The sequence below is a fragment of the Rattus norvegicus genome, chromosome 2 (assembly GCF_036323735.1).
Source record: "Rattus norvegicus strain BN/NHsdMcwi chromosome 2, GRCr8, whole genome shotgun sequence".
In the NCBI taxonomy this organism is placed as follows: domain Eukaryota; kingdom Metazoa; phylum Chordata; class Mammalia; order Rodentia; family Muridae; genus Rattus; species Rattus norvegicus.
This window is the reverse complement of record NC_086020.1, coordinates 183,424,830-183,437,564: the sequence shown is the minus strand read 5'-3', so window position 1 is coordinate 183,437,564 and position 12,735 is coordinate 183,424,830. Positions and strand designations below refer to the sequence as shown.

Genomic DNA, 12,735 nt, shown 5'->3' with positions numbered 1-12,735 from the left:
ACATGAAGATCTCGTTACACGTAGAAAAGCCTTTGACAAAAATCAGCACCCCGTGATAACTAACACAAGTCCTGGAGAGATTAGGGATACAAGGGACATAGCTAAAAATAAGAGCACAATTTAGACCATAACAATAAACAGCATCAGTTTAAATGTGGGAAGTTCAAAATAATTCCAGCAAAATCAAAATGAAGGAAAGATTTTCGACTTTCTCCATACTTACTTACTATAATACTTGATGTCTTATGTAGAGCACTAAGAAAAGTGAAGGAGACTAAGGGGACACAATTCAGAAAGGAAGAAATTAAAATGTTATTTGCAGATGATATGCAAAACATCGCTGACCCTAAAACTCTACTGGAGAATTCCTAGAGCTGAAAAACACTTTCATCAAAGAAGCTGGAAACAACATTAACTACAAATAAAGAAACTCAGCAGTCCCCCTTTATAGAAAGGACAAACAGCCTGAGAAAGAAATAACCTCCGACAAAATAGAATATCTTTAACTAACTGTGACCAAACAAATGAAGGTCCTGCATGATAAAAACTTCAAGTCTTTGAAGAGACAAATTGAAGAACATCTCAGATGAAAAGATCTCCAATATTCATGAATCAGTAGGATTAACACACTAAAACTGGCCACCTTACCACAACACTCTACAGATTCCATGCCATTTCCTGCTAAAGCCAATGTAATAGTTTAAATAAGTTGAAAGCACAGTTCTCACCTTCCTAAGAAAACATGAGAAAACCCGGGGAAGATAAAACAAATGTGAACAATAAAAGAACTACAGGAGCTCTCACCTTCCATATTTTGAGGTACAGAGCTATAGTAATAGAAACATCATGGCAAAGTCGTTTATTGTTATTTCATAGTAGCCTTTCCTCTTCTGAGAGACAGAAAGGGGGGATCCATATGAGAGGGAAATTAGGAAGGAAATAGAAAAAAGGAAAGTGGAACTGTATTCTTATTATATAGATAATATATGTCTAATTAAAATGAAAAAGGGGTATGGGCCAATGAGGTTTTGAGAACTTTCATGAGACAAAAATGTTTCTAATTAGCACAGTTCTGGTTCAGTTTTAGTGTAATGTGACTAGGGACACTTATATTCATTAATATTAGCAGTAACTATGTATAAGGAAACATTTTAAAATACCTGAGAAAAATTAAAGTACAGAAGCTGGCTCCTGATTTTCATGGCTGTTTCTTCCAACTGTGATGAAATTGTCTCAGTCACTGTTTTGGAAAATTAGTTCATTTCATATTTAGGGTGTTTATTCTGCATATGTATGTGCGCAATACTTGCATGTGTGCTACGTATAGAAATAAGAAGGGAGTGATAGATTCCATGAGGCTGGCATCCAGATGGAATTCAGGAGCTTTTTTTTTTTTTTACATTTTACTAGGAAGAAAACCTGTGTTCTCCTGAATAGCATCAAATATTCCTAACTACAGCAACATATGGGCTCAGCTTGGATTCCACATCTTCTGTTACTCTCCGCAGAAGCTCATGTGGTATGGAAACATGACAAATGAATTCAGAGTTCTGAAGCACCCCAAAGAGGGAGCACAATTTCCTCTTTTAGGTGCATATCTAAACGCTTGGTGTTACTGATACAGAAGTCTCTTCTCCTGCCCATCTTTTCTCTGTTTACCCACATTCAGTTGTATCAATGCACTTCTGTAACTATTAGGAATATTGAACTGTTTGGGTGTCAAGAGAAGTATGTTATCATTTCCTCTATTGAAATGTTTACAGGAATAACCATGAGAACATTGGAACTTGCTTAGATAGCTTGTTTAACAAAACAAAAAGAACCAAGGCACCAAGGTTAAGAATTAATAAGTGGGACATCAAGGAACTGAAATGCTTCGATGAGAGATTTTGACAGTATTAATAGGACAAGATGGCAGTTTGTTGAAATGCAAAAATTTCACGAAGCCAACGTCTGACAGGAGACTAATTTACCAAATATATAAACATCTCAAGTATCTAGACACTATCAAACCAAGTAAACCAACTAAAAATGGGCTAGACATCTGAAGAGGAAATTCTGAACAGAGGAATCTGAAATATCTAAGAAGCATTTAAGGAAATGTTTAACATCCTTGGTTCTCAGAAAAATGCAAATCAAAATGACTGTAAAAATCCATATGATACTTCTCAGAATGGCTAAGTTCAAAAACACAAGTGAGAGCACATGCAGTTAAGGCTATGAAGTATATGCTGGTAGAAATGGTAACATGTACAGATGCTATGACAATCACTATGTCTGTTTCTCAGATAACTGGGACTCAATCTCCAGGACATTCCATCTTACCACAAGTTCATTTCCTAAATATGTTCAGAGCAGTTTTAATCATCATACCCAGAAACTGGAAACCTAGATATCACTCAAAAGAAGGATGGATAGGGAAAATTGCACATTTACTCAATAGAGCATTATAAGGTTGATATTAAAAAATAACATCATGAATTTTGCAGGCAAAAGCCTTAGTGAGGTAATCCAGTCTCAGAAATTCACACAGTAATGAATTCACTTAAAATTGGTTATTAGCTGTAATGCAAAGAACAATCATACAACAGACCCATGAGATCAATACCAAGAGAGCTCAAGTGTGGAATGCAGGGACCTCTCCAGGGAGGGACAACAGAATTTCCCTGGTGACAGTGGTCATGTGGGGATGGATAAAGCAAAGATGAGGGAACATTATGGAAGCAGAGAGTACTGGGAGACATCGGTAGAATTTAGAATCATTTCAGGGGTGGGGAAAGAAATCCAGTGCAATAGAAACTCCCTGGAATCTACAAGAGCAATCCTAGCAAAGACTCTTAGTTGGGATTTGAAGCCTGAACTGGCCAGCTTCTGTAAGGCCTGGCATCCAGTGGAAGGAATTGGAACACCAATGCAGCCACTCAAATTTCAACCTATAATTTATTCCATATGGAAGGTACCCTATGGTAATAATCACACAGAAATTGTGAGTGTGGATACCAAGTGACTGGTACAACCTGAGCCCATGCCTCAAGAAGGAGCCCACACCTACCTGGAAGTGTCTGGAGGGCCAAGACCCAGAAGATGAATAGTCCAGAGATGTTATGTAGAATCAAATACAACTGGGGAAAAAAGTCAATGGAGCTGTTCCTAATGACCCTCTGCTATACTTGTAGAAAGGAGTCTATCATAACTGTCACCAGAGAGTTTTCATCCAGCAATAGATTGGAGTAAAGGAAGAAACCTAAAACCAAACATTATGCAGAAGTCAGAGAATCCTGCAAAAGAGGGGGAAGAAGGATTGTAGAAGGCAGCAGTGTCAAGGACACCACAAGCTCAGGACTCAAAGTATCAACTGACCTAACTTAGTCCCATGGAGCTCACAGAGACTTCTCGTAAAATCAGGGAGCCTCAATGGGTTCAGACATGCCCTGTGTGTATATTTTATAGTTGAGTAGCTTGGTGTTCTGGTGGGATTCGTAACAATGCGAAGACAGCCTGTCCCTGTTGTGGATTGCTGTGTGTATGTTCTGCCTTCTCAAGAGTGCCTCTATTCACATGCAGTCAGCAAAATCTTAATTAGTCAGATAAGTCTACAGGGTGTGATAGGGGAGTGGGAGGAAGGGGCAAGCTGTAGGTTTAGAGAGGGGAGAGACAGAGTTAGATAGAGGGGGAGATGAGACAGGACATTGAGAGAAATGTTTAAACAGAACCAAATGGCCTGATTGAGCTCCAAGTTGCTATCAAAGGGCAGTAGAGTAATGTAGGGTACATTTGCCCCATCTGGGTACAGCTTGTATTTATATCAATTGAGTTTTCAGTTCTTTGTTTGGGCTTTTTGAGAGTTGATGATTTACTGATATAAATCTAGCTGATAAATTACGAAGCTGTACATTTGGTTCTATGAGGAGATGAGGATTTATTCCAGCAGCATTCCTCGTTCTCCAGGGTGGCCTGGAAAGATCTGGGTATTTCTGAACCCTGCTATCCATGGGAACCAAGGGGACAGAAAAGACAACTGTTGTTGGCAGCAGGATATAGCATGGACCGTTTTTTTATAATCACCAGGTACCTGTCTCTCACTGTTTTGCCTGCTTTTGGGACCTCTTTCATCCTACTGGTTTGCAGTGTCCCACCTCAGTATGATGGCATGTGCCAGGCTTAATGTAACATGTCCTGCTTGGTTGACATCTTTGGGAGGCCTGCACTCCTTTGGAAGGAACCAAAGTAGTTGATGTGTAAGAGGATGTATTGGGGTTGCTGGGCCTACATGGAGGAAATGAGGGAGGAGAAATTCTTCCTAAGGTGTAATATATAAGAGAAAAATCAATAAATATGAAAATGCCATGGAACATGAATTCATGTTCAAGACTTCTCAGGAGACTCCAAAACAAGAATCCTGGAGGCTCCACAGTAATTCTAGAAACTATACTTTGAGATGCTAGGGTCTAACCCCTTCAGAGCAAGGAAGAGAGGGCAGTGGTCAAGGGATTCCAGAGTGTGCTCAACCTGAGTTCCAGATTGGGACGATTTTGTTTGATCATTTTTTTTCCTAAAACACTTACAAGGAGCTTGATACTTCAACAAAAAAAGGAAACTGTTTCAGCATACTTGATAATAATTGTTACCTCCTGAAAAAAAAACAAGCAAACAAACAAAAGCTTTGTCTAGTCTCCAGAAAGCTGGCTACAAGTCTGAACAAGTACCTGTAACCGCATAAAATCAAATCCTCACCAGCTTGTAATTTATTAGCCAGATTTATAACAGTAAATCCTCAACCCCAAAATGCCTACACAAAGAACTCAAAACTCATTTGATATAAATAAAATTTTTAGTTGTGAAGTGGCTTAGCTTTGGGAGACAAGTTTAATCCCTGTGATTGGAATACAGACAAACCCTTAGTATCCACAATAAATTCCACACACTGAAAGTAAAATAAATTTGTAGAAAGAAGCAACAGTGTGAAAGGAAAGTGAAAAATCAGAGAAGTATTAGACAGAAAAGGATGTGCCCAACTTTGACAAGAAGGTATAGGAATGGAAGCTATTCAAGAGGTCAGTGAAGAGAGCAAAGGATAGAGAGGCCAGTTTTAATGGGACAAAGATACAGAGAGGTTGAAGAGACTACAAGAGAGACACAGACAGAACAAGTCAGAGAGTGAGGTGGAGACAGAAGATTAGAACTGATTTCCAAAGTTAGTATGAGACCAAGTGGGCAATTCACAGGCAGCTGAGAAAAGCCAAAATAAAACAGTTTCAGTGGAGAGAAGTTTAGAGCCAGAACAAATGAAATCAGGCAGCCAGAGATCAGAAAGCACTAGAAAGTGGTGAGCTTATTCAGCCATAAATATCAGAAGATGAGAACATTCTAAGCCTAGTTTGATTTGACATAGGCTAGAATCTTCCATGATTAGTCCTATGTCAGCAGACCAAAGCAAAAAACCTCAAGGATGACAATTAATATGTGCAAATAAATATGTCTTTTAGAGGAAAGTATTTGACTGCTTCCTGGACTGAAACCTCTGAGGTAAGTATGGTTAAAGCATCTTCAGTGTACATACCAGTTTCTAGAGCCTGTGAAAGACATCACCAGATTCTCCTCTTTCTGGGAGCATGGATATGTGCCAGCCACAATTTGTTGTCTGTTTAGTGTCACTGTATGTGTCTTTATCTCTCCGTGCATCTTTGTCTCTCTCTATCTCATTTCTGTGTCCTCTCTCTGTCTCTCTCTGTCTCTCTGTCTCTCTGTCTCTCTGTCTCTCTGTCTCTGTCTCTCTGTCTCTCTGTCTCTGTCTCTCTGTCTCTCTGTCTCTCTGTCTCTCTCTCTCTCTCCTGCTCTATCCATCTCTCTCTTGAGCTTTCTATGTACATTTGTCTGTTTTTTAAAAATCTCTCAATATTTTTACTTAGTTATTTATTTTTACATTCCAGATTTTATTCCAGTCCTGATCCACCATCCCACACAGGGTTCCACATCCCAAACTCCCAGCCCCCATTAAACCACACGCTCCAATCTCCACAAGGATGTCCCCTTCTCATACACTCCACCAGAACTCTAACCTTCCTGGGGCCTCCAGTCTCTTGAGGGTTAGGTTTGTCTATTCTGACTGAACCCAGACTCAGAGGTCTCCTGATGTGCATATGTTGGAGGCCTCATCTCAGCTAGTGTATACTGCGTGGTTGGTAATACTGTTTCTACTAGATCTCGAGGATAGAAGCTAAAAGAGACTGCTGGTCCTCATACAATCAGTTTGGATTTTTATAATAACTAGGTGCATTCTTTGGTATGAGGATAATTACTACCATTATCACCTGTCTTCCTACTGTGTGGTACAAAAGCCTTTTGTTTCTGGCAGGATTCTAGTAAATCACTCCTCCCATTCATGACCCTACAAATACTCTACCGCTATCTTACCCTATGACAGAGGTTTCATTAGCAAAGCCCATGATTCATGCCCAGGGGGTCACACTTCCACTCTACAGGAGCCTGCTCCTGAGAACTAAGAAAAGAACTATTTAGAGCATCTTTCCTGCAAAGGAATGGTTGCATAGTGATCATCTACAAGCATCTCCAATGTTACGTATCTATCCAGGGATCCTCTTATTGAAGCCCCAAAAAACCAGAGACAGAGTCACTGATACTCATACTTTTCAATAAGTCTAACACAGGAATAAAGAGTAAAAATCAATTGATTGTTTTATCTAGTATTGAGAGATAAAGAAACTTGGAGCAAGTTATACACGAGAGCTAGGTGCTGTTGAAGTGATTGAATCACTGAATATTTTTCTGTGTCTTCTGTGCCATGGATTTTTCCTAAGACATGACAAACTTGAGAGATGAGAGATCTAAATAGAATTTTACATGTACTTTACATCAATGTAAACATCACAAACTTCAATCTTTGATATCTATTCAATATATGCTGTAGCCCTTGGCAAACAGAATACTCTCTCCCTTCTCAGGACCAAGAGAACAAGCAGTGCAGTCCCAAGTCTGAAGAGGTGAGAACTCACCTGCACAGGATGTAGATTATGAAGTACTGATGAGCTGAATCCTTCCAGTTAAAGTGATTGAATTAAAAAAGCACTTAGGATACTCTTTAACCACACCCTTAAGTAAAACTGGGAAATCATTTTTAAGGAGGATGTACTTGAGAGGGAATTACAAGACCCCCCCAACCAAATTTGGGGAAGTCACCACAAGGTCTGTGGGTCTGATTGGACAAATATACGTGATAGAAGAAAGCCACCATCAGAGGTTTGGGGCTCTGCTTTATGCCCACCATATAAGAGTTCTTCCACCTGCCCTCCATTTTGTGAACACTCATACTTCTGACAAGTTCAGATCCCTTCTCTGATGATGTTTGTGTAAGGAATTAATGTAAGACCAGCACAAGCTTAAATAATAGCTTTGCAGAAAATTCCCTTCATTTATGGAAGATTCACCACAGTTCACTGGTCATGGCTACTCATATTCCCATCTGGACTAACTCTGGAATTAATTTAATTAATTTAATTAATTTAAGTCCAAAACTAGTTGGCATACATAACCTTTAATTTTTTTTCATAAGTTGAAGTACATACAGCTGGTTCAAATAGTGTCTCGCTAGAAAAACACGCCTTTAATCTGAGTGCTGAGTCAGAAAGTTACCTACCTTTAATCCAAATTTTGGGAGTACAGGACTGGGCCACACCTTCTGATGTAGGCCTATATAAGCACTTGGAAGAAGGAAGCCTTCTGTCTTTGCCTGAGTGCTTTCATCTTACTAGCAGCCCATTCCCTCACCAGCATTAGAGCCCACTTCAGAATTCTTTTATATATTGAAGAAGAAGACCTGATACTTCAAACATTGTTGACTGGGTAAGTACTGGCTTTAGCCATTGTTAGGTAGCTGGACCTCACCCTTAGATTTTTCTCATATATATCCAGTTTCTATTCATACAGATAAACTTATTCTGTACATTCTCTAGAGGCCTCTGACTAACATAACAAATTTGAAATCAGAACGTAGAACATTTTTGAAACCCATTGATAGGTCGACATTACATCTGTTTTGTTTTATGAAAAGATTGCCAGGATATGTTTGTTAGAACTAGGTGTGGTGTGGGTAGGAGGGTTGCACTTTCAGGTCCATCCTGAAGTATTCTTTCCCCCAGGGTTACCAGCCATTGTATAGAATGTAGTTTATTATATGGTTTTGATGTAGTTTATTTTTAGTATAGATAGTATAGATAGATGATAAATCAGTAGATACATGGATATAGAAATATATATATATATATATATATATATATATATATATATATATGCACTTAGTATAGTTACAGTGTAGAATCAAGGTTATTTAGAGCATAGGAAGGGAAGTCGGGTAGGGAAGAGAAGAGAGTAGAGGCTGAAAAAGAAGACATACATTTAGAGAGACTGTGTGAGTCAGAGAGGGAGGAAGACAAAAAGAGAGAGAAATGGAGATAGAGTTGTTGGCCAGGAACACATGGAGAAAGAAGAGGAATGGGGAAAGGGGGAGAGAGATAGAGAAAGGGGTTAAAGCATCAGGGAGAGTAGGAGTAAGAGAATAAGGGAGTAGGAAGGAGCAAGCAGCCTTACCTTGTCTTAGGCAATATGAGACATTTAACTCTCTTGTATCCTCAGTTTGACAGCATTGTAGGGTGATACAGACAGCAGCAAGGCAATGGAGCACTGTTTCTTAGTGGTTATCATACCACAATCTAGGCAGACTTGTCACTGTGTCTATTTCTTCTCAGAGATCTTGGTGGGTGGGGGTGGGGCAGTTGCAACATCTATGGATGGGATTCTCTGTCCTAATAACTTTAAACATGTAAGGTTATATTCAGCAGATTTCCAAAAAGATTGATAGTGAATATCTATTAAGCATATGAGTTATGCAATCATTAATGCTCTTTAAATTTTTACTGCTGCAAATCATTAAATTAATATTAAATAAAGATTTACCAAATCAGGATAGAAATTAGCGATTCAAAGAGTATTCTAATGTAAGGAGGCAATGTTTATGTAACTGCCTATAGCAAATATGGTAGATGACCACTGGCCTGTCATTAACTATGACGACACTGAAGCTACAACCAGTCATATGGTCTGCATTAGCTAAATGGTGCTGAAACAATAGCATAGGAAATCCTTATCTACCAACAACAAAGATGGCAGTCACTCAGCGGACTGCCCTCAATGAAGATGTTGCTGAAGCTACACCCCTCTCTGAAGGAAAGCCATAGGTTTTTTGTATCTTGAAATTGTCATAAATGGATGTGTATGAGCAAAAAAACCATAAAAAGAGAAAAACACAGAGATAAATGGGCATGTTTTCTTTGAGGGACAAGTGGTCTTTCCTTTCCCTGTAGTCATTCATCCTCTATTGCTGAATGAAGAGGGTTTGACTTGTTCATGGAACAGCTCAGCTGTCACATCTGGTTTAGACCTGCTGAAGACTTTCTAGTGTTTTTATAGTAAAAATAACTACTATTATTTGCATTTTTTGTCATCTCTGGAAGCTTCTAGACACTAAGTCTATTCTAGGCCTAGAAAAAAAATTTAGCCTGTGATACTTATAGGTGAATAAGTCACTCCTTTTTAGTTTTTTCTGAGGTCTGGATGGGTAGTTTAAAACTCTTCTCCATTGTACCTGATTCAATCTGAATTATTTCAGGATTTCCTGAGCTGCTCTTCCTTGCCTCATACTAACTTTCACCAACTATTGTATTCTTCTGGCTACTTTCTTGTTCTCTGAATCCTTCTGTCTTTCCCTGTGTCTCCATTTCTCTCTCTTCAACCTGTCTCCGAAAAACTCTCCTGGAAAAACTGCCTCACCTCTTACATTTCTCTCTGTACTGGTTTCTTTTTCTTCATTATTTATTTTATTTATTTACATCCCAAATGTAAATAAATATATTTGGGATGTAAATTCCAGTTTATCCTTGAAGAGTTCTTCACCACCCCCTTGCTCCAAATAACAGACAGGAGACTATCTGACAAAACTCATAGCAGGGTCTTTATTTTGTTTTCTAGCTCAGACACCCCCACCCCTCCCAACACCCCAATGCACCACAATCATGAAACATCATTTTGCTTGTGAAGGAGTACCTAACATCCGCCTTTTTAGACTTCCTGTGGACTTAAGTAACCTAAAAAACTGGAGAGGATGGTTTTTAACAGTTTTTGGCTTAAGTTGAAGTAGATATATCCAGTTCATCTACAGACTCTTTTGGTAGAAAAACACACCTTTAATCTGATTCTTGAGTCTGGAAAACATGTACCATTAATCCAAATCTTAAGTCTAGAAGACACACCATTAATTGGGCCCCACTTCTCTTGCAGGCCTATAAAAGTACATAGAAGAAGGATGCTGTGAGTCTGCCTGCTTGCTCTCACTTTACTAGCAAGCTTATTTCTATACTGACATCTGAACCTATTTCTGCAGGATTCTGTTGAATTCTGAAGAGGATCTGAGACTTCAAATCTTGTGGAATAAGTAAGTATTGACATTAGCCAACTTTATATTAGTTTGACTTCTGCCTACAGATTTTTCTCATACATCCAGTTTCTATTTATATAGAGAAATTTATTCTTTATGTTTATTACACGCCCCTGATTAGTACAACAGAGTTGAAATGGTAGTGTTTATCCATTTCCAAACAGTTCAAAAGTTGGATAGAATAGTCAAACCTAGTTACTATTGACCTAATATTCAATAAAGATACACAGGGTCATACAGAGCCATGGTAGTTTTGGTGGGGGTAGTGGAGAATGAGAGAGACATAAAAAAACAAAGACAGAGATATACAGACACAATCAAATGAGGAGAGAGAGACAGAGACAGAGACAGAGAGACAGAGAGACAGAGAGAGAGAGAGAGAGAGAGAGAGAGAGAGAGAGAGATTTAACAGTCATAGTGGGTCTGTTTTATGTTTGGTAGAACAAGTATGGAAACCTACAGATCCTGCTTAGAAATAGACATTTTCAAGAATATGAAAGGGGCAATTTAACAGAAATTGAAAATAAAAACGAAAGGCTATCTATAATTGTATCTTGCAGAATAAAGAGTAAATTCTATTACTTCTTTCAGATCAACCTTAATCTCCAAACTACCTCCAGAAGATATGTCAGGGGACCTGGAAGACAAGCTCTGCGGCTACACACATATCAGTGTTCAGAAATTCTGCTACAAGTGGACCATTAGCAACTTTTCATTTTGTATGGATGGAATTTGGGAAACTATTACAAGCCCAGTGTTCTCATTAGAGGCCAATGAAGAAGTGCAATGGTGTTTGACATTATATCCAAACGGTGTTGATGAAGAAAGCAAAGATTACCTGTCTGTTTGCCTGGGTTTGCACAGTTGTCCAAAGAGCCCAGTTTTGGCAAAGTTCCAGTGCTGGATCTTAAATGCCCAAGGAGAGAAACATCAAATTACAGAGATCCCAAATGTTATAAGGTTTCTTCCAAATGAACAATGGGCATTGAGGAAGTTCATCCTTCGAGATTTCCTCCTCTCTCATAGGCATTGGTTTCTCCCTGAAGACCAGCTCATCCTGTGTTGCAAGGTGTCCATAGGAGGACCCCCCTTTAGCAGGCCTGGACATAACATGACACCTGCAATCAAGGATCCAACACAGATGTTGGCTAATGACATAGGAGAGCTGTGGGAAAATTCCCTCTTCACAGACTGCACCCTTGTTGTAGATGGGCAGGAATTCAGGGCTCACAAAGTCATCCTAGCAGCTCGCTCTCCAGTTTTCAGAGCCATGTTTGAACATGAAATGCAGGAGCGCCTAACAAACCGCATTGAGATCCATGACCTTCACCTGCAAGTCTTTAAGGAAATGATGGCCTTCATTTACACAGGGAAGGCACCACACCTCCACAGCCACTCAATGGCCACTGGTTTGTTGGCAACTGCTGATAAGTATGATCTGCAGGACTTGAAGGTCATTTGTGAGGATTCCCTGTGCAGGAACCTCTCTGTGAAGAATGCTGTACCAACTCTGATCCTGGCTGACCTCCACAGCACAGAGCACCTGAAGACTAAGGCCATGGATTTCATTATACTTCATGCTTCTGAAGTCTCTGAGACCTTGGAGTGGAAGTCAATGGTGGGGTCACATCCCCACTTGGTGGAGGAAGCATTTCGCACCCTAGCTTCTGTACATTGTTTTTCCTTGGAGCCCTCACTCAAACGCCAAAAGATATTTTAGGAGCTTGTCAGTTATGGCCTGAACCTGGCTGCTAACAGCTATAACAAGTGTTTTTAACAATGACTTCTGTTTAGATTACAGTTTGACTGGAACACTTACAGTGAATCTGGGGCAAGGTAGCATGGTGGCTATGGATTTCATAGAGCAGTAATATTTCAAAACGGCGTGTAGGGTAAGTGCAGCACTAGGGTCTTGGACACTCTACCTGACACCTATCCTGTTGATGTTGTTTTATTCTTGTCTGATGTCTTGGACCTGGAATTTATGTGGCCTAAAGCAGATCCTATCTGACTTTCTTTGGAGAAACCTGTTTACATTGGACTGAGCAGAATAGGTGAACTAACTTAAATGTATTAACTGATGTGTAAAGTTTTCCACCTAATTCATGTGTAGTATCTATCTGCAAATAAAAATTCTTTCAACTTTACTGTATTTATCCTCTTTATTGATAGTTGCCTTATTGTTTCAATTAAGATTTCAACTCTTGTCTTCAATCCATTTAAGAGAA

The 12,735-nt window shown here is 39.3% G+C and overlaps 1 protein-coding gene across 1 annotated transcript; it reads left to right on the top strand.

The window, feature by feature from the left end:
- The first annotated feature begins 11,132 nt into the window (after positions 1-11,132).
- LOC120101038 (TD and POZ domain-containing protein 2-like) lies at positions 11,133-12,227 on the top strand. Its single transcript, XM_039103931.2, has one exon. It carries the CDS (start codon positions 11,133-11,135, stop codon positions 12,225-12,227), a length of 1,095 nt encoding a protein of 364 aa, XP_038959859.2.
- Positions 12,228-12,735: the final 508 nt, after the last annotated feature.

Coding starts and splice junctions, on each gene's coding strand:
- LOC120101038 (XM_039103931.2), top strand. CDS start 11,133: ATGTCAGGGGACCTGGAAGACAAGCTCTGCGGCTACACACATATCAGT.